Source organism: Dryobates pubescens, chromosome 29 (assembly GCF_014839835.1).
Source record: "Dryobates pubescens isolate bDryPub1 chromosome 29, bDryPub1.pri, whole genome shotgun sequence".
NCBI classification, from domain to species: Eukaryota; Metazoa; Chordata; class Aves; order Piciformes; family Picidae; genus Dryobates; species Dryobates pubescens.
In genome coordinates, this window is record NC_071640.1 from 10,749,425 (window position 1) to 10,774,875 (window position 25,451).

At 54.8% G+C, this 25,451-nt stretch overlaps 1 protein-coding gene across 1 annotated transcript in view; it reads right to left on the reverse strand.

Annotated features, from left to right (window-relative positions):
• Window positions 1-25,451, reverse strand: part of CACNA1B (calcium voltage-gated channel subunit alpha1 B) — a 432,602-nt gene that overhangs the window by 31,171 nt on the left and 375,980 nt on the right. Inside the window, exons 33-37 of the mRNA XM_054174438.1 lie at window positions 23,338-23,403; window positions 21,392-21,483; window positions 17,692-17,842; window positions 13,798-13,925; window positions 4,115-4,211 (exon numbers count right to left, since the gene is read on the reverse strand). Of these exons, the coding sequence (XP_054030413.1) occupies window positions 4,115-4,211; window positions 13,798-13,925; window positions 17,692-17,842; window positions 21,392-21,483; window positions 23,338-23,403 (534 nt within the window). The remainder of the gene's footprint in view (window positions 1-4,114; window positions 4,212-13,797; window positions 13,926-17,691; window positions 17,843-21,391; window positions 21,484-23,337; window positions 23,404-25,451) is intronic.

Here is a 25,451-nt window from a genome sequence, read left to right on the forward strand (position 1 = left end):
AAAGCTGAAGGCACCAGAGCAGAAGTCAACATGATTTTCTTCCCCCTTTTTCACTTGACTAGGTAGAAGATACTTTACAATTTGTTTCCTTCATCCTTTCATCCCCCCTCATCCCCCCCCCCCCCAGTGCAGGACAGAGCTCTCCCAGTGCCCAAGCGGTGTGGCAGGACGACCCCATGCATGCAGCTCCAGGCAAGCAGCAAGCCACGAGCACAGAACTGCAGGGGCTGGTTGTGCTGACTAAGGAGAACAGTTGAGAATGAGGAACCAGAAAACAGCAGAGAGGAAGAGCCAGCAGCCAAGGAGGCTGCAGAGAGGGGGAAATCCAAACAGAACGACAGGGTGCACGGACAGGGAGAAGGCAACGCAAAGGCAAGGGGGGGAAACACAACAAAACCTTGGCAGAAAGGACAGGGAAAGTAGCTATGGAAAGAAAAAAGGGTGGAGGTGGGGCAAAAGAGCTTCTTGCCAGACAGGAGAGTGAAAGCTTCTAATAAAATCACTGGGATCAGAGGGAGGGAGGGAGGGAGGGAAATCAAAGCAAAGACAAAGCCCTGGTTGCTGTCAGTGCTGACTGAGCAACAGCTGCAGGACAAGGGATGGTTGTCCCCCCACAAGCTGGCTCTGCCTGGAGGTGTGTGTGTGGCTGATGGACTGCACTGCCCTCCCCAAGTGTCCCATCAGCTGTGGGAGGACAGCAAGAGGCACTGGGGTGGGGAGGGCACCAAAGGGTGCAGGGCAGAGGGATGGCATGACCAACATACAGCCAGCATCTGAGGGAAGAGAGAATCACAGGGTTGTTCTGGTGGGGAAAGCCCTCTGAGCTCCTCCAGTCCAACCATCAGCCCAACACCAGCATGGCCACTAAACCAGGTCCCAAAAGTGCCGTGGCCACAGGTTTCTTCAACATCTCCAGGGATGGGGACTCCACCACCTCCTCCCTGGGCAGCCTGGAAAGAAATTGTTCCTAATATCCAAGATGTTCAACACCAGGCTGCCTGCATGGAGGAGCTGTTCTGAGAAGGAGGAGGAGGAGGAGGGAGGGAGGGAGGGAAGAAAAACTGGTGCTGCCTCCCTGTAGGGTTTAGTTTCATCAGGGGGTCCACCCAAGCTGCAGCCTTGCTCCATGGGGAAAGCTCAGATCTGGTCTGCAGTCCACAGTTCTGCCCTGCAGCATGAGGCTGATCGCCTCCAAGCTCAGAGAAATCTGATGGTCAATCTACTTTTGAGCTGCTGGACTTGACACCCCTCTCTCCCGAGGTTTCAGTCACACACACAGAGGCATCTTTTGGAGGTTTCTTAGTAGCTGACTAAAAAATGTAAAGGCCTCTTTAGGGAAAAAAAGAAATCAACCAGGAATCTGCATGTTGGGAATAGAAACTGTTACAGATGCCTCCCCCTGTGCCTGAGGGCTGTGGGGCTGTTCAGGGAAGGTTGTTCAGGGAAGGCAAATCCAAAGGAGATGCCAGCAGAGTGACATGGGAAAAAGCAGGCTCAGGAAGGGCACATCTGCAGTGGCTCTGCCCAGGGGGAGCCTCCTGCAGCATCTGGGCAGAGCCAGCTGGAGGCACAGAGATGCCACACTGTGGGAGCCAGCCAAAAGGCTTCCTTTAAATGGCTGCTTTAACACAGGAGGGGGTTTTAACACCCCCCCCCTTATTTTCTTCCTTTCTTAACTGTACACGATTGGGAATGGGGGAAAAAAGGAAGGAGAACTTTATGCTTCTGGGAGCCACGTGTGAGCACAGAGCAGATCTGGCTGCCCAGCTGCAAACCACCTTCTTACTGCCGGGCTGTCAGCAGCTCCGCGTTCACAGAGCCGCGGAATGGGTTGGGTTGGAAGGGGCCTTAAAGATCATCCCGTTCCAACCCCCACACTGGAAACAAAAGGTGCTAAAAAAGAGCCTTTGACTGCTTTAAAATCGTTGCCTTTTCTGTGCATAATTGGTCCCTCTCTGGAGCTGTTTATCTGTCTGCTCATCTGTCTGAAAGAGCTGACCTGGGAGCTGGCATTTCGAGGCAGGCAGGTTGCTCAGGCTTGGGGAGTACACATTGCTCCTAACAGAGAGGTTCCTTTAAAGCAGAACCAAAGCAGCCAGAAACAAATCAAAAGGGGTGCAGAAAAGAGATCGAACTGAGTAGCTTTTGGGGGAGGGCTAATTTCCTCTTTGTTTTAAATCCCAGCAGGGTGGGGGTTGGAAGGGACCTCTGGAAATCATCCAGTCCAACCCCCCCTTGCCCGAGTAGGGCACCCACAGCAGCTTGCCCAGGAGCACAATGACCAGGCAGGGGCTGAAATCCCTCCAGAGAAGGAGACTCCACAACCTTTCTGGGCAGCCTGCTGCCCAGCACCCTCACACCAAAGAATTTTCTCCTCCTGTTCAGATGGAGCCTCCTGGGTTGCAGTTTGTGCCTGTTGCCCCTTGTCCTGTCACTAAGAAACACAGAGAAGAGGCTGGTGCCAAGATCCTAACACACTGAAGAAGGCTCTTGTAGGAAGCCATAACTGAGCCTTTTCTTGCTGAATAAAGACAGGTCTGGGTTTGGGGTCACAAAATCTTGCTTTCACAGCACCTCAGTGACAAAAGAAGCACTTTTGGAGGGGCTGTTGTGAGCTGGATCCATGGCACCCAGCACGGTGGGCTGCAGTAACCAGGCTTGGTGGTGGCTGAAATGACAGCAGGAGCAAAACTCCCCTCTTGGCTTCCATGGTCACTCAGTCACACCAATGCCAAATGCTGCTGAGAAACATCTCCCTCCCAAACTGTGGGGTACAGTGCTAAGAGCTTGCAAGGAATCAGCCTTGCAGAGGCAAATTTCCATGCTGGGAGAGCAGCATGGCTTTAACTGGTGGGGACTGGCTCTGCACTGTGGTTTCACAGCTGAGGCAGAGGCTGGAAGGCAGCAGCCAACAGCTTAGGATCTTAGAACCACAGAATTGTTGGCATTGGAAGGGACCTCAAGGCTCAGCCAGTTCCAACCCCCCTGCCATGGCCAGGGACACCTCACACTGCAGCAGGTTGCTGACAGCCACATCCAGCCTGGCTGCAAACACCTCCAGGCAGGAAGCTTCCACCACCTCCCTGGGCAACCTGTGCCAGGCTCTCACTACCCTCCTGGGGAACAACTTCTTCCTAACATCCAATCTCAACCTCCCCATTTCTAGTTTTGCTCCACCCCCCCCAGTCCTATCCCTCCCTGACACCCTCAGAAGTCCCTCCCCAGCTTTCCTGTAGCCCCTTTTAGATACTGCAAGGCCACAATTAGGTCTCCTGGGAGCCTTCTCCTCTCCAGACTGAGCAACCCCAACTCCCTCAGTTCTTGGCTGCACAGCACTTTTCTTCCTGCTTCTGGTTACTATGTTTTTGTGGTGGTGATTCAATTAAGAAGGTTTTTTTTTTCCCCTTTTCAGAATAAACAACAAATGTGAGGGATTTCTTCACCTTCCTGCCTCAAAAAGCTTGCTGCTACAGTAATTTCTTTCACGAGGGTATTTGAGGAGCCCTTCTGGTGTTGCCTCTGTTTAATAGCTTGCTAACTCCTACAGCACTGCCTACTCTAATTACTCCAAGCTAATTAAAAGGGGGGGGGGGGGGGGGGGGGGGGGGGAGGGAGAGGGAGGGAGGGGAGGAGGAAAAAAAGGGCAACTTACTACTTAAGGGCTAGTGAGAGCACAGTCAAAGAGCTGTAGGAAGATAAATGGGGATCATAGTGGAGGGGTAATTTGCTCATTAGCACTCTCCCTCCCTAAATTAGCCTAAATGGGAGCGGGATGAGAGAGGAGAGGGAAAAAGAGAGCAACACTGAGAGAGAGAGAGGGAGGGAGGAAGGAGCAGAGACACAGTCAGAGAGACAAAGTGATGTGCTGTCGTTTCAGAGACCAGCAAAGAAAATGGATTATTAAATAATAATAATAATAAATGGAAAATAGAAAAGCAGAAGAATCCAAACTCCAATCTGCTCGGGAGGGGTGGAAAAAAAAAAAGCAGAGAAAAAGCACCGGAGGAGTCCAGGAGAACAACACTAAGGCCACAGAAAGCCAGCCCCTGCTTCAGCCACGGCACAGAGAAGCTGGTGGGTTGGCAGGGGTTTCCGGAGGGTGGTTTTGGTCTACCTTATAGGCAACGCGAGCAGGGCATTTCTTTCCAAGGCCTAGAGGTGGGGACATGTGTCTCAGCATCTCATACATGTCTGTGTAACTGATGCGCCCGCTTGGAGTCAAAGGGAGGGAGAGGCAACCGCGGCAGCAGGACGCCGAAACCAAAACCAGAGCGGGTTAGGGCAGGGGGCGGGGGGAAAGCGGGGCAGGGGCAGGGGGTGGGGGGAAAGGCAACACAATGGAGCGAATGAAAAGGAAGAGAGAGAAGGGGGAGAAGGGGAAGCAGACAAGAAAACAGAGATCCGGTTAATCAGATTTCTCGGGAGGGGGAGACCAGAAGCAGGAGGTGGGGGCGGAGGGAGGCTTCTCTGCTTCCCTTGCTGCGGTTCGAGCCCAACGTCTCCTCCTGGCTGCAGGGGTGCCCAGAGCTGCGCCCCGGCTCCCTCTGGGGAATGATTGATGTCTCCAGGGGGCACAGGGTGTGGGGAGGGGTTGGCTGGCTCTGTGCAGGGGTGAAGGGATGCTTCCCCTTCTCACCCCCCAGACCAGTCAATCCAGAGGCTGCTTTCACCATGCCAGGGAGAGCTGGGAGGCAGAGTTATGGGACAGGGAGAGACTGGGCTCAGAGAACGTCCTCAGCTTTCCTGCAGTGAGTAGAGTTGGGTTTGCAGGTTGGCTGGTGGGCTGCCAGAGAAGCAAACGGCCATTCCTGGTGTGTTTGCTCAGGGGACAGCCTGGCACTGCTCTGGCTGCAAGCCCAGGGTCCAGCAGCCAGCCTGAGCTTCTCTAGCCTCAGTTCAGGTTTGATCAAACCAGACCCCAGCACTCAGTTCACAGGAAGGTGGTGGAACTGGGACTTGTTTTCCCACCACATTTGATAGGACTCCTCTTTCATCAAGCCATCATCACCTGGCTGCCTCCAGCAGCACGGGCAGCTGCCTGTCCTGGGGGTTGGAGTGAACTGGGAGTTGCAGGGAGTGGGGAGAAGGCCCTTAGACCAGCCCACTACTGATGCCATCTCCCTTCAATGCATGTTGGTGGGGAAGAGAACCCTGCCCCGAGGAGCAAGGGGTGCAGAAACAGCAAGGAAGTGCTGCTTTGCCTTTGCCTGACTGCTGGAACCGGGGGCACGACTGTGACAACCTCCTTTTGTTCTCCCAGCGAGCTGTCTGCTCCTTACACACTGCAAATCTGGGCTGCCTGGCACCTGAGGAGACCTACAGCTATTGCAGGGTGTCATTAATGAAGGTTTCACCCCTGGCAAAGCAGGACAATATTGTCACCTTCACTATACTGGGAAGGAAACCAAGGCCAACCAACCCTTTCTCTCCAGCTACAGAGGAAGGCTGCCAGTCCCCTGCCCTAACATGGGGCTCGGCTCCTGTGGCAGACACTGCTGCAGGAGGGGGTGGAAGGAAGCTACCAAGCCAGCCCTTCTATTCCTGTCCCTGGTAACTAACACAGCTAAAATACCACCCGGGGTTTACAGCTGATTTAAGGGCTGCTGAGAGACACAAACTGTAATTGCAGCCAAGGGCTCCCCCTTGGCTTGCCCCAGCTCCATGGCTGGGGGTTCAGGGTCTGATGTCTTCTCTGCACTGCCTGCTAACTCTGAATCAGGTGTGGGAAACCCCTGGGCTGCAGTGAAAGAGAAAAGCAAGGTCTGTGATGGCTGCTTCCACCTCTCTCTTCATCTTCTGCTTCTCCATGCATTGACTGCAAGAAAATCCCTGCCTGTCACTGGGACCCCCCCTGAAGTGCAGTGTCACCCTGTGCTGAGTTCCTAGCCAAATCTGCCCTTAGCTCCCCACCTCAGCTCCCAAGCAGAGTCCTGTGCCATGAGGCTGGAGGTTTCACTGGATGCCCATCACTGAGATGGAATTTGTCTCCCCCAAGGCACTCTCTTGCTGTTGCACTACCAAAATGCTCCTCCCTTCACCTCTCCCCAGCCTCGAGGACCATCCCCCTCCACTGCCCACTCAACCAGCATCCAGATCAATGTCTTTCCAGCTCAGGAAAGGGAAGGGTTGAACTGCTGGTCATTCAGCTGGAGGTACAATGCCATGAAGCCCAACCAAAATGGACTTGCTGCTCCCTAGGTGGCTGGGGACGACATTTCTCCCCGGGGTGGGGGGGAGTGTATATATAGAGAGAGTGCTCAGATGCTGTGCTGCTTTTCCCCAGCCAACACTTCCCACCTAGACCTGGCAGGGTGGAAGCTGGAGGGTTCACTGTCTCATAAAGCTGCCTGTCTCCAGCCAGCTGGGGTGTGGGAGTAGACAGGGAGGAGATGCACGGAGGGGAAGGAGGCGGTCAGTCAATCATTCCTCGTTCCAGGCAAGGGGTTAGTTACGTTCCAGTTCCTTCGCTCTACTGTTTGCATTTGCACTTGGAGGGATGGGGGGAAAGGGGGGGAGGATAGAAACAAAACCCAGAACTGAAAATGCTGGAGGGAGTCTCTGAAGTTCCAAACCTTGTATGCCACCCTATGAGGGCACTTCTTCCCCAGGCCCAGGGGTGGAGCAATTACACGTAACAAATTGTACATATCCTTATAATGAATCCGGCAACTGGAAAGGAAACATCAGAGGTTATGGCAGCAGAAACCCCACAGGAGGCAGCTCTTCCCCCAGGCCAACAGGAGCAGTTGGAAAGGCAAAACCCACCAGGCTGAAAAGCAAGGTTAGTCTGACAGCAACTGGGCTTGCAATGAAGGAGGCAACAGAGACGCAGAGAGAGAGAGAGAGAGAGAACTTCCAACTGCTCAGCAAAACCTACCTGGATGCACAGAATGGGTTGGGTTGGAAGGGAACTTGAAGATCATCCAGCTCCAACCCCTCTGCCATGGGCAGGAACACCTTCCACCAGCCCAGGGTGCTCAAGGCTTCATCCAATCTGGCCTTGAACACCTGCAGGGAGGGGGCATCCACAGCCTCCCTGGGCAACCTGTGCCAGGGTCTCACCACCCTTAGGGTGAAGAATTTCTTCCCAACATCCAATCTGAATCTCCCCACTTCCAGTTTTGCTCCATTCCCACTAGTCCTATCACTGCAAGTCCCTCCCAAGCTTTCTTGCAGCCCCCTTCAGGTACTGGAAGGCTGCTCTAAGGCTTTCCAGAGCCCTCCTTGTTGGATACTCTTCTGTGACCCCTCGCCTCCAGTGCCATGCTCAAGGCTTGCCAGCCACTGCAGGGGGTTGCCTTCATCACCAATGGTTTAGAATAGAACAGAATTAACCAGGTTGGAAAAGACCTTCCAGACCATCAAGTCCAACCTAGCACCCAACACCATCTGATCAACTAAACCATGGCACCAAGTGCCTCATCCAGGCTCTTCTTAAACACCTCCAGGGATGGGGACTCCACCACCTCCCTGGGCAGCACATCCCAATGGCCAATCTTTCTTGCTGGGAAGAACTTCTTCCTCACCTCCAGCCTAAACCTCCCCTGGCACAGCTTCAGACTGTGTCCTCTTGTTCTGGGGCTGCTTGCCTGGGAGAAGAGACCAACCCCACCTGGCTACAACCTCCCTTCAGGTAGTTGTAGACAGCAAGAAGGTCTCCCCTGAGCCTCCTCTTCTCCAGGCTAAGCAACCCCAGCTCCCTCAGCCTCTCCTTCCAGGGCTGTGCTCCAGACACCTCTGCCTGATCACCTGCCTACAGCCAGCCCTTCCTCACCCTCCAGGTGCAGCAGCAGCCCAGCAAAGCCAGCTCCTGCAGCACACAAACAGCCTATTTCTTGCTTTCTGACTGGGATTCAAATTAGCTGGTTCAGAAGAGCTTGGGAGCCTTTACCTTCCACCTACATAACCCCAGCAGGACTGTACTCTGCTTCATGGGCAAGAAGCAATTTGCTGGCAGCCCAGAACTGCCACCTCCAGAGCTGCCTTGGACCACTGGCACTGGGAAAAGCCAACCCTTCATTACCAGGAGGTGAAACCAGAGCCTCCAGGTAGGTTTATGGTCAGTCTCATTAGCTCCCACCCATATTTTTCAGCCAATTTAACAGCAGGATTCCATTCCTTCCTCTAATTTAGTCTTGGAAGTAACCAAACCATGTGCAAAAGGAGCTGAGCTGAACTTCAAATCCACCTCTAAAGGAGGGGGGAGGTGGGGAAAAAGCCCCAATGGGATGGTTTGGCTTCACTGTGTTTATTTTGGTGCCTTCTATAAAGAATATTTTTGGCCTACCTCCTTCACTCTGACTGCTTTTTGGGTTGGGGGGAGGTGGGTGGGGTGGGAAATACCCACCCCAAACCCACCCTAAAATTAAGGTCTATTCCCAAACCTTCCCAGTCGACTCTGAAAGCCATTAATTCAGAAACAGACCAAATGGAGCTGTGCAAGTCCTGGCTGCAGGCCTAATGGTGGTTATAAAAACCACATTGGCTTGACTAAGTCAAGAAGTTTGCTGAGGTCTAGATGGTTTGGGGTTTCTCTGCTAGGTTTCTTCCCTGTTTTGTGTGTGTGTGTGTGTGGAAAATCAGTGTGTGGAAAATGCACCTGAGCGAGCTCCCTGAGCCAGGAGCCCATGGCAGGCTTGGAAAGCAGCAGAGGGAGGTGCACTGGAAGGGCATGGAAGCAAACCATGGCATATTATGGCAAACAGGGATCCCAGGGATCCTTCCCCGGGTTGTTTGGATAGGATAGGATAGGATAGGATAGGATAGGATAGAATAGAATAGAATAGAATAGGATGGGATAGGATGGGATAGAAGAGAATAGAATAGGATGGGATAGGATGGGATAGGATGGGATAGAATAGAATGGGATAAGACAGACTAGGATAGGATAGGATAGAAAGGATAGGATGGGATAGGATAGGATAGGATAGAAAGGATAGGACGGGATAGGACAGACTAGGATAGGATAGGATAGGATAGAAAGGATTAGGATGGGATAGGACAGACTAGGATAGGATAGGATGAATAAAATAGAAAGGATAGGATAGGATAGGATAGAATAGAATAGAATAGGATGGGATGGGATGGGATAGGACAGACTAGGATAGGATAGGATAGAAAGGATAGGATAGGATAGGATAGGATAGGATAGAATAGAATAGAATAGAATAGAATAGAATAGAATAGAATAGAATAGAATAGAATAGAATAGAATTAACCAGTTTGGAAAAGACCTTTGAGATCATCAAGTCCAACCTAGCACCCAACACTATCTGATCAACTCAACCATGGCACCAAGTGCCTCATCCAGGCTCTTCCTAAACACCTCCAGGGATGGGGACTCCACCACCTCCCTGGGCAGCACATTCCCATGGCCAGTCTCTCTTCCTGGGAAGAACTTTCTCCTCACCTCCAGTCTAAACCTCCCCTGGCACAGCTTGAGACTGTGTCCTCTTGTTTGGGGTTGTTTATTTATATCATAGAATGTGGGTTGGAAGAGACCTTAAAGATCATCCAGTTCCACCCCCCTGCCATGGGCAGGGACACTTCCCACCAGCCCAGACTGCTCAAGGCTTCATCCAACCTGGCCTTGAACACCTGCAGGGAGGGGACATCCACAGCCTCCCTGGGCAACCTGTGCCAGTGTCTCCCCACCCTCACTCTCATGAATCTCTTCCTCATCTCCAGTCTTAATCTCCCCTCTCCCAGCTCAAAGCCATTGCTCCTCATCCTGTCACTCCCAGCCCTTGTCACAAATCCCTCCCCAGCTCTCCTGGAGCCCCTTTGGATATTGGAAGGCTGCTCTGAGATCTCCCTGGAGCCTTCTCTTTTCCAGGCTGAACAGCCCCAACTCTCCCAGCCTGCCCTCAGAGGTTCAGTCTGTGGGGTCAGTTTAGGCTGGAGGTGAGGAGAAAGTTTTTCCCAGCAAGAGAGATTAGCCATTGGGATGTGCTGCCCAGGGAGGTGGTGGAGTCCCCATCCCTGGAGGTGTTCAAGAGGGGATTGGATGTGGCACTTGGATCCATGGTTTAGTCATGAGGTGTTGGGTGACAGGTTGGACTTGATGATCTTTGAGGTCTCTTTCAGCTTTGGTGATTCTGAGCAGCTCCACAAGTGAAAAGGTTTGGTCCCTGAGGGACTCCCAAAGCACAGCCTCTAAGCTCAGAGGGAGCAAAGCTTTCTGTCAGCTCACTGCTTGTGCCTGTCCTGGCTGGAACGTTCCTGACCACACCAACATGTCCAAAGCACACTGCTGCTGCTCTCCTCCCCCACCCCTTGCAGGTGTGTTACTCCTCCCATGGATGCTATCAGAGCCAAGACTGTTTCTTAAGGAGAGAACAGGCACTCCCAAGCTTTCAGTCTCATGGAGATTTTCTAGTGCTCAGAGGTAGGACTGGATTGGAACAAAGAAGTGGGGGGAGGAAGGAGGAAAAAAAGCTATTTACTGCCTGCCAAATCCTCACAAAGGACTTGTCTGTGCTACAGAGCACGTGGTCCTGAAAAATCTGCTTGGAGATGACAAGCTGTGGGCATGTGTGCAGTGTATGTGCAGGCTCCTGCTGTGGATGGCTCTGAGCTAGCTAAACATCATAGAGCCATAGAATCAATAAGGTTGGAAAAGGCCTCAGAGATCATCAAGTCCAGCCTGTCACCCAACACCTCCTGACAACTAAACCATGGCTCCAAGTGCCACATCCAATCCCCTCTTGAGCGCCTCCAGGGATGGGGACTCCACCACCTCCCTGGGCAGCACATTCAGTGCACTCATTCTGGGAGAGGTTTACCTGGAGACTTAGCCTCAATCAATTTAACTGAGGCTTTTAAAGGGCAGTTTAATTGCATCCTAGCAGGGAGCTGGTGAGGCTGATTCTACCAACGGGCTCTGAGTCTCTCTCTCTGCTTGAAGGGAAACAAAAAACCAAGAGTGGGAAGGTTGGAGGCAGCTTCATTGCAAACACAGAGGAGATTCACTGCAGAGTAACTCACAGGGAGGAAAGTGGAGAGTAAATTAGTAAGGTTTAAATAAGACAAAGTCTCCCAACAGGCAAGTTCCCAAGCTGCAGAATAGAAAGGAAGTTCCTGGGAGCTGTATCTCATCTGGAAACTGGAACCACAGAGCCACCAGCACTGCTGTGCAGTGGCTTTCTCTGGGCAATGGAGAACAGCATTGCATTGGGGTCAGCCTTGCTCTAGCAGTGACCACTGGTCATGAGCTGCTCCTTTAAAGCCCTCAGCAGTGGCTCTAGGGGCTGCCCAACACGGGCTCCCTCCCTCCCCACCATGGTGCTCAAGCCCAGGTCCAAGCTCTCCCTGCCAGTGTCTTTGGCTAAGAAAAGCAAAGAGAGAAACCCCTAGACCCAAACACCTCAGCCTCTGGCTGTGAGAAAACCATTTGCTGCTTTAACACAGTCAGGAGGCTCCCTAAGACCTGAGCTGCTCCCAAATCCAGGCTGATTGCACTTGCTCCTCATCCCACAGGCCTCAGGGTTCAACTGCAAGCCCAAGAGCTAAAGGATTGTTTAGAAGGACAAAGAAAATTCCCTTCTGCAATTTGATGTCATTAGGAGGAGGCCTCCAAGACCAAAGCACTTGGGTTTGGTGGAAAATGCCTGGTTAAAGATGGCATGTTTTCAGCAAGCTTCCCTCAGGAGGTCTCCTCCATCCCCTAGCATTCCAGGATTCTACACTGAGAACCATCAAGTCACTCCCAGCCACAGGTGGCTGAAAACAAATGAGGACCCTGAGCCTCTAGCACTGGCCCAGGTGCAAAGCTGTGGGGTCCAGCATCTCCTCCTGTGGGAGAGAGAGCACCTTGGAAATCACAGAGTGGTAGCGGTTGGAAGGGACCCCTGGAGGTCATCTGGTCCAACCCTTCTGCAGGTTGAGTGGGAAAAGAGGCTCCTGCTTTGCATGGCCTCAGGTGTCTGCACAGGGTGGCTCTGAAGTGAGAGCAACCACAGAGTGGTAGGGGTTGGAAGGGACCCCTGGAGGTCATCTGGTCCAACCCTTCTGCAGGTTGAGTGGGAAAAGAGGCTCCTGCTTTGCATGGCCTCAGGTGTCTGCACAGGGTGGCTCTGAAGTGAGAGCAACCACAGAGTGGTAGGGGTTGGAAGGGACCCCTGGAGGTCATCTGGTCCAACCCTTCTGCAGGTTGCAGAGGGAAAAGAAGCTCCTGCTTTGCATGGGCACAGGTGTCTGCACAGGGTAGCTCTAAAGTGACAGCAACCACAGAGTGGTAGGGGGTGGAAGGGACCCCTGGAGGTCATCTGGTCCAACCCTTCTGCAGGTTGCAGAGGGAAAAGAGGCTCCTGCTTTGCATGGCCTCAGGTGTCTGCACAGGGTGGCTCTGAAGTGAGAGCAACCACAGAGTGGTAGGGGGTGGAAGGGACCCCTGGAGGTCATCTGGTCCAACCCTTCTGCAGGTTGCAGAGGGAAATGTGACTCCTGGTTTGTATTGCCTCAGGTGTCTGCACAGGGTTCTTCTGAAGTGAGAGCAACCACAGAGTGGTAGGGGTTGGAAGGGACCTCTGAAGGTCATCTAGTCCAACCCTTCTGCAGGTTACAGAGGGAAAAGAGGCTCCTGCTTTGCATGGCCTCAGGTGTCTGCACAGGGTGGCTCTGAAGTGGGACAGAAGTGCAGCACCCATGAGGTGGTAACAGGGCTGAGCCTCTCCGCTTACCCAGAGCGCTGCCAGCGGCGAGAGGTGCAGCATATTTTGATCTCCAAACCGGGATGCAGAAACTGAAGGCAATCAGCACTGCCTCAGGGAATGCTAACCAGGGCCAAGACCACCTGAACTGCCCCTGGTCATGTTTGGCTGGGGGCTGGGGTGTGAAGGAGGAGGGGGAGTTTTGCTTTCTTGGTTTGTGGGTTTCTATCTCGCATCTGCGTGAGGGAAGCGTCCCTGTGATGACCTCAGGTTCGTTCCCCTCCAGCGCAGGGTGAAGCTGGAGCACGTTGCCAGGGTTACCTGGAGGCTTTGGAGGCCTCTGGAGCTCTCCTCACATGAGCAGCTGTGTCTGTAGGTGTGGGATGTGCGCGGGAGGCGCCCACGGAAGGCGCCCATGAGAGGTGCGCAAGGGAGGTGCCCACGGGAGGCGCCCACGGGAGGCGTGCACAGGAGATGCCCACGGGAGGTGCCCACAGGAGGCCCCCACAGGAGGCGCACAAGGGAGGCGCACATGGGAGGCGCACGCAGGAGGCGCCCATGGGAGGCGCGCAAGGGAGGCGCCCACAGGAGGCGCCCACAGGAGGCGCCCATGGGAGGCGCCCATGGGAGGCGCGCAAGGGAGGCGCCCACAGGAGGCGCCCACAGGAGGCGCCCATGGGAGGCGCCCATGGGAGGCACGCAAGGGAGGCGCCCACAGGAGCCGCCCACAGGAGGCGCCCATGGGAGGCGCCCACAGGAGGTGCCCATGGGAGGCACGCAAAGGAGGCGCCCACAGGAGGTGCCCATGGGAGGCACGCAAGGGAGGCGCCCACAGGAGGCGCCCATGGGAGGCGCCCACGGGAGGTGCCCATGGGAGGCGCGCAAGGGAAGCGCCCACAGGAGGTGCCCATGGGAGGAGCGCAAGGGAGGCGCCCACAGGAGGCGCCCATGGGAGGCACGCAAGGGAGGCGCCCACAGGAGGCGCCCATGGGAGGCGCGCAAGGGAAGCGCCCACAGGAGGTGCCCATGGGAGGCACGCAAGGGAGGAGCCCACAGGAGGCGCCCATGGGAGGCACGCAAGGGAGGCGCCCACAGGAGGTGCCCATGGGAGGTGCGCCCCCGGCCCCGCGCGGCACCGCGTACGTACCAGGCGGCCGGGTCGTATTCGGCCCAGACACGGACGAATTCGTCCAGGTGGTGAGGGCCGAGGATGGAGGAGTCCCTCGTCAGGTACTCAAAATTGTCCATGATCACAGCCACAAAGAGGTTCAGCATCTGCAGAGAGGGAGCAACAGCACAGTTAGAGGGGAGGGGGAGGGGAGGGGGAGGGGAAGGGGAGAGGAGAGGTTCGGAGAGGAGAGGTTCGGAGAGGTTTGGAGAGGAGAGGAGAGGTTCAGAGAGGAGAGGTTCAGAGAGGTTCGGAGAGGAGAGGTTCGGAGAGGAGAGGAGAGGAGAGGTTCGGAGAGGAGAGGAGAGGTTCGGAGAGGAGAGGAGAGGAGAGGAGAGGTTCGGAGAGGAGAGGTTCGGAGAGGAGAGGAGAGGTTCGGAGAGGAGAGGAGAGGTTCGGAGAGGAGAGGAGAGGAGAGGAGAGGTTCGGAGAGGAGAGGTTCGGAGAGGAGAGGAGAGGTTCGGAGAGGAGAGGAGAGGTTCGGAGAGGAGAGGTTCGGAGAGGAGAGGTTCGGAGAGGTTCGGAGAGGTTCGGAGAGGAGAGGAGAGGTTCGGTTCGGAGAGGAGAGGAGAGGAGAGGAGAGGAGAGCTCTCCCACCCTCTAACAGATCAACTCCTGCCCCCAGCTTGGTGTCATCTGCAAACTTACTGCTGATGGACTCAATGCCCTCATCCAGATCATCCATAAAGATATTGAACAGGCTGGGGCCCAGCACTAACCCATGGGGGACACCACTGGTGCCTGGCTGCCAGCTGGCTGTGGCACCATTCACCACCACTCTCCGGGCTCAGCCTCCAGCCAGTTCCAGGTCATTGATGAATATATTGACCAGTGCTGGTCCCACTGTAACCACAGCAGCAGGACTCACCCCTGTGCTGCAGGCACCTGACCTCTGCCACAGAACCCTCAGAGCCCCCAGGGACAGCAGAACTTCCGCCCCTTCTCCACTGCTGCCAGCTCCAGCCATGGCTTGGAGCAGCTTTCCCTGGCTCAGTGCAGCTGTTTGTAAAGTTCATGTTTATTTTTAAATTCATATTTTGCAGCAGTGTAAATTGCAGGAGGGAAATTATCTCAAGCTGGATGTCCACAAAGAGCCAGCAACAACATTGCAAAACAAATCTGTTCTCCAATTCCCCTCCAATCTGTGGTGTAACAGCACCCAAGCCCTAGAAACGTGTCCTGCTGGCAAGGCTGTGGCTCTGGAATGCTTTAATCTCTTGTGGGGAGCCACAAGTTTCCTGGCAGTGAAGTGCTGGATGCATTGGAAGCAGAGTTAGGGCTCTGGCCTGTGGCAGTTCAGCTGCTTGGCTTTCTGCTGCATGGCTTTGCAGCCTGTGCTCCTCTCCAGGGCTCTCCTCTCTCACTGCCAATGAGCCCTGAGGGTAGTCCAAGGGGGGGGTGAGGGGGTGGGGAGCACTGACTCAGGGACAAAGCTGTGTTTGGCACAGATGTGCTCCAGCTGCCAAGTCTGCTGCTGCATGTTGAGTGGGATGGCTGAGATGAGCCAGGGAGGGTCAGTCTGAGGGATGTTGGAATGGAATGGAATGGAATAGGATAGGATAGGATAGGATAGGATAGGATAGGATAGGATAGGATAGGATAGGATAGGATAGGATAGGATAGGATAGGATAGGATAGGATAGGATAGGATAGGATAGGATAGAATTAACAAGGCTGGAAAAGACCTCAGAGATCATCAAGTCCAACATATCACCCAGCACCATCTGATCAACTGAACCATGGCACTAAGTGCCTCATCCAGGCTCTTCCTGAACACCTCCAGGGATGGGGACTCCACCACCTCCCTGGGCAGCACATTCCAAAGGCCAATCTCTCTCGCTGGGAAGAACTTCTTCCTAATATCCAGCCTAAACCTCCCTTGGCACAGCTTGAGACTGTGTCCTCTTGTTCTGCTGCAGCTTGCCTGGGAGAAGAGACCAATCCCCTCCTGGCTACAAACTCCTTTCAGGGAGTTGGAGAGAGCAAGAAGGTCTCCCCTGAGCCTCCTCTTCTGCAGGCTAAGCAACCCCAGCTCCCTCAGCCTCTCCTCCCAGGGCTGTGCTCCAGACCCCTCTCCAGGCTCACTGCCCCAGGTTGCTTAGCCTGGAGAAGAGGAGGCTCAGGGGAGACCTTCTTGCTCTCTACAGCTACCTGAAGGGAGGTTGTAGCCAGGTGGGGGTTGGTCTCTTCTCCCAGGCACCCAGCACCAGAACAAGAGGACAGTCTCAAGCTGTGCCAGGGAAGGTTTAGGCTGGAGGTGAGGAGAAAGTTCTTCCCAGCAAGAGAGATTGGCCATTGGAATGTGCTGCCCAGGGAGGTGGTGGAGTCACCATCACTGGAGGTGATTAGGAAGAGTCTGGATGTGGCACTTGGAGCCATGGTTTAGTTGTCAGGAGGTGTTGGGTGCTAGGTTGGACTTGATGATCTCTGAGATCTTTTCCAACCTGGTTGATTCTATGATTCCAGGAGGGGCCACTGAAGCTGCTCTGTCTCTGCCCAGCACCACATGAACCTCTTCTGCCAGTTCAAGGTTTCTGATGATGGCAGGGCTGAGCTGCAGAAAGCATCAGACCTGACATTCCAAGGCAAAGCCATGGCAGGAGCTGCAGGCTTGAGATGTTGCTTTTTGATACATTTCAGAGCTGTGCCTTTCATCTCTTCCTGCTTGAAGTTTAATTGGATCCCTGTCTCTGGTTTTCCATCCCTCTGTCCCAGTGGTGCAGGAAAGTGAACCAAGCCCCAAGAGCAAGGAGCTCTTCATGCACCCAAGTGATCAGAAAGATGCTGCCACCTCTTAGAGCTCAGAGCCAGCCCTGTGTGATGGCAAAAGGCATGAATCAAGCAGCACAGCTCTGGCTGCTCTGATGTCTGAAGCTTTCCTGGCACCACCTCAGAAGAAAATGATCCCTGCCTTTGTTTGACCAACAAAACAAACCAGGAGGCATCAAACAAGCCTGATGGAGGCATCAAACAAGCCTGATGGAGCCATCTGCCTGCTGCAAGCCTTTGGCCATTCCCTCCCTGCCCTCCTCAATCCCCTTCTTCAAAGGCCTGTGTTGCAAATCCAGACAAACCAGATTAATTCTCAGTTCCAAATATCAGCCATGACAAGGAGGATAACCCCACCCCACCCCCTGCCTTTCAACTAATGACTAAATGATCTCTTTGGGGATTAAAGGGATTTTATCACCAGGATGAAAAATGAGGTTCACTGAAGCTGCCTTGTCATGGTTTATAAATCATCATTAGGGAGAAGGAGGAAGCAAGCAGGGTGGGGAGGGAAGGGCTGAGTGGGAAGGGCAGGGCAGAATGGGGAGGGCAGGGCAGAATGGGGAGGGAAGGGCAGAATGGGGAGGGAAGACCAAGGTGAGGAGGGAAGGGCAGGGTGGGAGAGAAGGGCTGAGTGGGGGGGAAGGGTAGGTTGAGCAAGGAAGGGCTGGGTGGAGAGGGAAGGGCTGGGTAGGGAGAGAAAGTCTGAGTGGGGAGGGAAGGGCAAGGTGAGGAGGGAAGGACAGGGTGGGAGAGAAGCTCTGGGGGGGCAAGGGCAGAGTGGGGAGAGAAGGGCTGAGTGGGGAGGGAAGGGCTGAGTGGGGAGGGAAGGGCTGGGTAGGGAGAGAAAGTCTGAGTGGGGAGGGAGGGGCAAGGTGAGGAGGGAAGGGCAGGGTAGGGAGAGAAGGGCTGGGTGGGGAGGGAAGGGCAGGATGAGGAGGGAAGGGCAGGATGAGGAGGGAAGGGCTGGGTGGGGAGGGAAGGGCAGGGTGAGGAGGGAAGGGCTGGGTGAGGAGGGAAGGGCAGGATGAGGAGGGAAGGGCTGTTGTGTGGGGAGGAAGCACACTGGTGCCTTCACTTTGGAAGAGGTCAGGAGAGACTTACCAGGAAGGAGCAGAGGAAGATGAAGGACACGAAGTAGAAGTAGGCGAAGTCGCTGCCGCACTCCTTCTTGGTGAGGCCGGAGAGGGGGTCGCAGGCTCTGTTGCTCAGGCAGGACAGCATGATCTCGTGCCAGGCTTCCCCCGTGGCACTCCTGCAGGGGGGGAGGGCAGAGGGTGAGCTGAGCCAGCCCCTGGCCCACTACAGACCTGCTGGGCATCCACCTTCTGGTAGCATCTGGCTGGGATCACTGAAGGGTTTGGGCTGGAAGGAACCTCTCAAGCTCATCCAGCCCTAGCCCTCTGCAGTCAGCAACTGGAGCAGGCTGCCCAGAGCCCCAGACAACCTGACCTGGGGTGGTTCCAGGGATGGGGCAGCTACAGCCTCTCTGGGCAACCCCAGACAGGGGCTCACCACCTGCATTCCACAAAATGTTTTCCTTCCCTCTGGCCTAAATCTCCTTTTAGTTTCAAACCATCACCCCTTGACCTGTCACAGAAGGCACTGCTCAAAAGTCTGTCCCCAACTTTCTGGGTGGCTCCTTTGAGCACTGCAAAGGCCACCACAAGGTTTCCCTGCAGCCTTCTCTTCTCCAGGCTGAACAACCCCAACTCTCCCAGCCTGGCCTTACAGCAGAGGGCTTCCAGCCCTCACATCACCTTCATGTCTCTCCTTTCAGCAGCTCCATGTCTGCCCTGTGCTGGACCCAGCACTGTAGATGACCCTCAGGTAAGTGAAATAGCTTCCAGGCCACTCTGAGTTACACAGCAGATTCCACTCTGGTGGCATTCACCTGCAGCCCCACTCCTGTGGGCCCAGACCCTCTGTCCCATTATGGTCTTGCTGCCTCTGTCCTGCTGTGACCAAGGTCTGAAAATGGACCAAGGGAGATCTTACTGCTGTTTAAAACTCCCCGAAGGGAGGTTGTAGCCAGGTGGGGGTTGGTCTCTTCTCCCAGGCACCCAGCACCAGAACAAGAGGACACAGTCTCAAGCTGTGCCAGGGGAGCTTTAGGCTGGAGGTGAGGAAGAAATTCTTCCTGGAAAGAGAGCCTGGCCATTGGAATGTGCTGCCCAGGGAGGTGGTGGAGTCCCCATCCCTGGAGGTGTTTAGGAAGAGCCTGGATGTGGTACTTGGTGCCATGGTTTAGTTGATCAGATGGTGTTGGGTGATAGGTTGGACTTGGTGATCTCTGAGTTCTTTTCCAACCTGGTTAATTCTCTTCTCTTCTCTTCTCTTCTCTCTTCTCTTCTCTTCTCTTCTCTTCTCTTCTCTTCTCTTCTCTTCTCTTCTCTTCTCTTCTCTTCTCTTCTCTTCTCTTCTCTTCTCTTCTCTTCTCTTTCTCTTCTCTTCTCTTCTCTTCTCTTCTCTTCTCTTCTCTTCTCTTCTCTTCTCTTCTCTTCTCTTCTCTTCTCTTCTCTTCTCTTCTCTTCTCTTCTCTTCTCTTCTCTTCTCTTCCCTTCTCTTCCCTTCTCTTCCCTTCTCTTCCCTTCTCTCTCCTCTCTTCTCCCCTCTTCTCTTCTCTCCTCTCCAAACCTCTCCTATCCTATCTCCCCCAGACTGCCCCAGCTTGAGCAGAGCTTGGATTTCACTTTCTTGCTGGGCCCGAAGAGGAAATTTTGCTTTTTCATTGATTTTTGGGTGTATTCTTCTTGCAGAACTCATTGCAAGATGCTTCATCTCCAGGCAGGATGAGCCCAGATGGAGACACTTCCAGGCTGAGGCAGAGGTGGCACTGACGTAGGAAGTGGCAACTTGGTGGTGATGCACCAAACACCACTCCCCCATCCCCCCCTCCCCAAATCAACCCCCAAAAAAGACCAATTAAAGGAATTCTCACTTCAAAATATAGTAAGCTTCCTGTCAGGAAACACATTGATCAAGCTCAACCCAGGGAGTTTCTCTCTTATATTAAACTTCTTGCCTGAGCTGGCGTGGGGTGGCACAGTGCTGGGTGGCACAGTGCTGGGTGGCACTGTGGGGAAAGATGTTGGTGTGTTGAAATAGATCAGGCTTGGAGAGCTTCCAGCCCAGCCCTGGGTGCTGAAGGAGGAGGAAGCAGGAAAAGCTTCACTGCAAATGAGTAGCAAGAGATTCTTTCCAGGGAGGGTGGTGAGGCACTGGAACGGGCGGCCCAGCAGGGTGCTGGGCTCACAGATGGCATTGGGTTGGAAGGGACCCTCACAGGTCACAGGATCACACAGGCATCACAGAGGCTCACAGGATGTGAGGGGTTGGAAGGGACCTCTGGAGATCATAGAATCATAGTATCAGTCAGGGTTGGAAGGGACCACAAGGATCAGCCACTTCCAACCCCCTTGCCATGGGCAGGGACACCCCACACTAGATCAGCCTGGCCAGAGCCTCATCCAGCCTGGGCTTAAACACCTCCAGGACTGGCACCCCAACCACCTCCCCGGACAACCCATTCCAGGGCTTCACCACTCTCATGGGGAAGAACTTCCTCCTCACCTCCAGCCTGAATCTCCCCACTTCCAGCTTCATCCCATTCCCCCAGTCCTATCACTCCCTGAGATCCTGAGCAGTCCCTCCCCAGCCTTCTTTAGCCCCCTTCAGATACTGGAAGGCCACAATGAGGTCACCTTGGAGCCTTCTCTTCTCCAGACTGAACAGCCCCAACTCCTTCAGTCTGTCCTCACAGGAGAGGTGCTCCAGCCCTCTGCTCATCCTCATGGCCCTTCTCTGGACACCTTCCAGCACCTACAGATCTCTCTTGTAATAAAGGCTCCAGAACTGGAGGCAGTACTGCAGGTGGGGTCTCCCCAGAGCTGAGTAGAGGGGGAGAATCTTCCAGTCCAATCCCCCTGCCAGAGCAGGGCCATAGAATCCAGCAGAGGTCACACAGGAACACATCCAGATGGGGCTGGAAAGTCTCCAGAGGAGACTCCACAACCTCTCTGTGCAGCCTGCTCCAGAGCTCTGTGACCCTCACAGTGCAGAAGTTCCTCCTCATGTTGAGGTGGAACCTCCTATGCTGTAGTTTCTATCCATTGCTCCTTGTCCTATCCCAGGTCATTCGGTCCAACCCCCCTGCAGGCAGCAGGGACACCTCCAGCTAGATCAGGCTGCCCAGGGCCACAGCAAATCTGATCTTGAATGTCTCCAGGGATGAGGCCTCCACCACATCCCTGGGTGACCTGTTGCAGTATTTCACCATCCTCATTGTGCAGAGCTTCCTCCTGATGTCCAACCTAAATCTGCCCTGCTCCAGTTTCAAACCATTGCCCCCTGCCCTATCCCCACAGGCCCTTCTGAACAGTCCCTCCCCAGCCTGCCTGGAGATCCCCTGCAGATACTGAAATGCTGCCCTAAGGGCTCCCTGGAGCCTTCTCCTCTCCAGGCTGAACAGCCCCAACTCTTTCAGCCTGTCTTCACAGGAGAGGTTCTCCATCCCTCTGATCATTATTGTGGCCTCCTCTGGACCCCCTCCAGCAGCAGAAGCCCCCTCCCTGGAGGTGTCCAAGGCCAGTTTGGATGAGCCTTGAGCAAGCTGGGCTGGTGGGAGGTGTCCCTGCCCGTGGCAGGGGGGTTGGAGCCGGATGGTCTTTAAAGTCCCTTCCAAGCCAAACCATCCTATGATTCCATGATTCCAAAGACTTTCCTGAAGGATACCCCAGTCTCAGCAGCTGAGGTGGCCCCCCTGCTCCCATGCAGGTGGGGTGGGATTCTGTGCTCTGCTTACCTGAAGAGAAGCATCAGGGCTTGGAGGAAGGTCCGGAAGTTATTGTGCCGATTGATGGAGGTTTCGTCGTCCAGGGCGATGTTTCCAAACACCTGCCCCAGAAAACAGAAGGGATTCAGGCCAAGCACACCCTCCCATGGACATTGCCAGCAAAGGTGGGGCAAGGGGAGTGGAGAGAAAAGGCAGGAAAATGATTTGTTCTGGTTCAAGCGGTCTCAAAAGCTAGCCTGCAATTTCTGTGCCGAGAAGGGAGATGAGAATGTGCTGTGGAAATCAAATGGGGAGAAAATGCCCAGGTGAATGTGCTTCATCTTCACACAGATCCCTCCCAGCACCACAGCTCAGCGCCACCCCAGGCAAGGAAATGTGCTCATTTCTTTTCAGGAGGTTGCAGCACCTGAGCTGCTCCCTACCCTGAACCTCTTGATGTGCCTGGAGCCAGAAGCAGGGATGTGCCAGGACCCAGAGGCAGGGATGTGCCTGGAGCCAGAGGCAGGGATGTGCCTGGAGCCAGAGGCAGGGATGTGCCAGGACCCAGAGGCAGGGATGTGCCTGGAGCCAGAGGCAGGGATGTGTCTGGACCCAGAGGCAGGGATGTGCCTGGACCCAGAGGCAGGGATGTGCCTGGAGCCAGAGGCAGGGATGTGTCTGGACCCAGAAGCAGGGATGTGTCTGGAGCCAGAGGCAGGGATGTGCCTGGAGCCAGAGGCAGGGATGTGCCTGGAGCCAGAGGCAGGGATGTGCCAGGACCCAGAGGCAGGGATGTGCCTGGAGCCAGAGGCAGGGATGTGTCTGGACCCAGAGGCAGGGATGTGCCTGGACCCAGAGGCAGGGATGTGCCTGGACCCAAAGGCAGGAATGCACCAGGACCCAGAGATGATGTGCTGGGATGCAGAGACAGGGATGTGCTGGAGCTAGTGACAGGGATGTGCCTGGACCCAGAGGCAGAAATGTGCCTGGAGCCAGAGGCAGAAATGTGCCTGGAGCCAGAGGCAGAAATGTGTCCAGAGCCAGAGACAGGAATGTGCCTGGACCCAGAGGCAGAAATGTGTCTGGACTCAGAGGCAGGGTTGTGCCTAGAGTCAGAGGCAGGGATGTGCCTGGAGCCAGAGGCAGAAATGTGCCTGGAGCCAGAGGCAGAAATGTGTCCAGAGCCAGAGAGAGGCATGTGCCTGGAACCAGAGGCAGAAATGTGTCTGGACTCAAAGGCAGGGATGTGCCTGGACCCAGAGGCAGGCATGTGCCTGGAGCCAGAGGCAAGAATGTGCCTGGAGCCAGAGATAGGGATGTGCCTGGAGCCAGAGGCAGGGATGTGCCTGGAGCCAGAGATAGGGATGTGCCTGGACCCAGAGGCAGGGATGTGCCTGGAGCCAGAGATAGGGATGTGCCTGGAGCCAGAGATAGGGATGTGCCTGGACCCAGAGGCAGGGATGTGCCTGGAGCCAGAGATAGGGATGTGCCTGGACCCAGAGGCAGGGATGTGCCTGGACCCAGAGGCAGGGATGTGCCTGGAGCCAGAGATAGGGATGTGCCTGGACCCAGAGGCAGGGATGTGCCTGGAGCCAGAGATAGGGATGTGCCTGGACCCAGAGGCAGGGATGTGCCTGGAGCCAGAGGCAGGAATGCTTCCTTCCCATGGGAGACACAGCTGCCCACCCATCTCCAGAGGGTGCTGTGCCATAGGCTCATTCTCCAGAGCCAGCTGCCTTGCCCACACTCTCCCTTTGCACAGCCAGGGCCATGTCCAACACAAGACCTGGAGAGAAGAGTAGAAAAAGTGGCCTTTGTTTTTTTCACATCTAATTTACCTGACACCTAACGAGAAAAGCCTTTTGCCTCACTCTAAGTCAGTTTCTCCTGCTGTGGAAGCAACAACCCATCTGCCCCCTGAGCCAGCAGGACAAACCCAGGCTGCTTATGGCCAGGATGAGAGCCCAAACCATTACCTGCATGCCAATAATGGCATAGATGAAGAAGAGCATTGCAATGAGGAGACACACGTAAGGCAAGGCCTGTGGGAGAGGAGAAGGTGACGTTAGTGACAGCAAGTTGGCATCAATGCTGGCAGCATTTCACTCCTGGGCAGCACTGTGTTGGGTGGCATTCATCCTTCAGGTGCAGGAACTGGGGTGGGAGGACAATAGGAACGCTTCCAAGCAGCCTGCAGAAGACAGACCCCTGGAGCCCAGGTAGTGATCGATCCCAAAGCAGCCCGGGCTCATCCAAGGGCTCTCTATTGATCCTTGCAAGCAGCCAGGCAGGAAGAGCAGGGCAGATGGAGGAGGGACTGGGTGTTAGGAAGAAATTCTTTCCAATGAGGGTGGTAAGACACTGGCTGCCCAGGGAGGTTGTGGCTGCCTCCTCCCTGGAGGTGTTCAAGGCCAGGCTGGATGAAGCCTTGAGCAATCTGGGCTGGTGGAAGGTGTTCCTGCTCATGGCAGGGGGTTGGAACTAGATGACCTTTTGGGTCCTTTCCAACCCAAACCATTCTATGAGTCTATGAACACAATAAGAAGCTCCACAGCAAGCTCTGAGTTACCACCTGCCACTGGCATTTGGAGGCACAAGTGTCCAAACACTCATGTTTAATCACACAAGCACAGAATGGTTTGGGTTGGAAGGGACCTCAAGGCTCAGCCAGTTCCAACCCCCCTGCCATGGCCAGGGACACCTCACACTGCAGCAGGTTGCTCACAGCCACATCCAGCCTGGCTGCAAACACCTCCAGGCAGGAGGCTTCCACCACCTCCCTGGGCAACCTGTGCCAGGCTCTCACCACCCTCCTGGGGAACAACTTCTTCCTCACATCCAATCTCAATCTCCCCATTTCTAGTTTTGCTCCATCCCCCCCAGTCCTGTCACTCCCTGACACCCTCAGAAGTCCCTCCCCAGCTTTCTTGGAGCCCCCTTCAGATACTGGAAGCTCTCCTTGGAGCCTTCTCTTCTCCAGACTGAACAGCCCCAACTCCCTCAGTCTGTCCTCACAGCAGAGCAGCTCCAGCCCTCTGCTCCTCCTCGTGGCCCTGCTCTGGACACCTTCCAGCACCTCCAGATCCTTTCTGGCACAGAGGCTCCAGAACTGGCCCCAGAGCTCCAGCTGTGGTCTCAGCAGAGTGGAGCAGAGGGGCAGAATCCCCTCCCTGGCCCTGCTGGCCACACTTGCTGCAGCCTAGGCTCTGCTTGGCTCTCTGGGCTGCAAGTGCTCCCTGCTGGCTCCTGTTGAGCTTCTCCTCCACCAGCAGCCCCAAGTCCTTTCCTTCAGGGCTGCTCTCCAGCCAGTCCCTGCCCAGCCTGTATGGGTGCTTGGTCTAACAGAAACTTCCTTCTCAACCAACTCTGGTGCAGAGCAATAGCCAGCTTCACACTCTGCTGAAACCAATTCTCCATCCCAGAGCCAGCCAGGAGTGCCAGGCTGGGTGTAGGCAGAGCCACCCATCATCTCCTCCCAACCCCAGGGGAGAAAACCTTCTCTGCTCTTAAAAAAACCATTTCCATTTTTGGAGAGAGCTCTCTCTCTTCCCCACAGTTTCACCACCTAAAATAACATCTCTGCATCATTTTGACTCAGACACCAGGATGTGTTTGACAGTGCAGCTAAGCCAAAAGAAACCACTTCCCCTGCATCCCACCACGCTCTGCACCACCAAACACCAGCTGCCACCAGAAAGAGCCATGCAGGGTGCCCTGACATGGCTCTCACCTCCAGACAAGCTTCCTCCAGCTTGTGACAGCACCCAGGAGCTATCACCCACAGACCTCAGTGCTCAGCTTAGAAGAGGGCAAGACCCTATGCAAAACCAGAGCTGTGGTCTCCAGGTACAAGCAAGCCATCCACCATGGCACAGGCAGTACTCAGGGGCATGGCACCTCAACACCAAGCAGGAGAGGAAGTTTGCTGGCTGTGAGCTGCTGCCCAGATCCATCATATAGAACACAGAATTAACCAGAACCAGAACCATACAGAACCAGAATTAACAGTCCAACCTACCACCCAACACCATCTGATCAACTAAACCATGGCACCAAGTGCCACATCCACCTCCCTGGGCAGCACATTCCA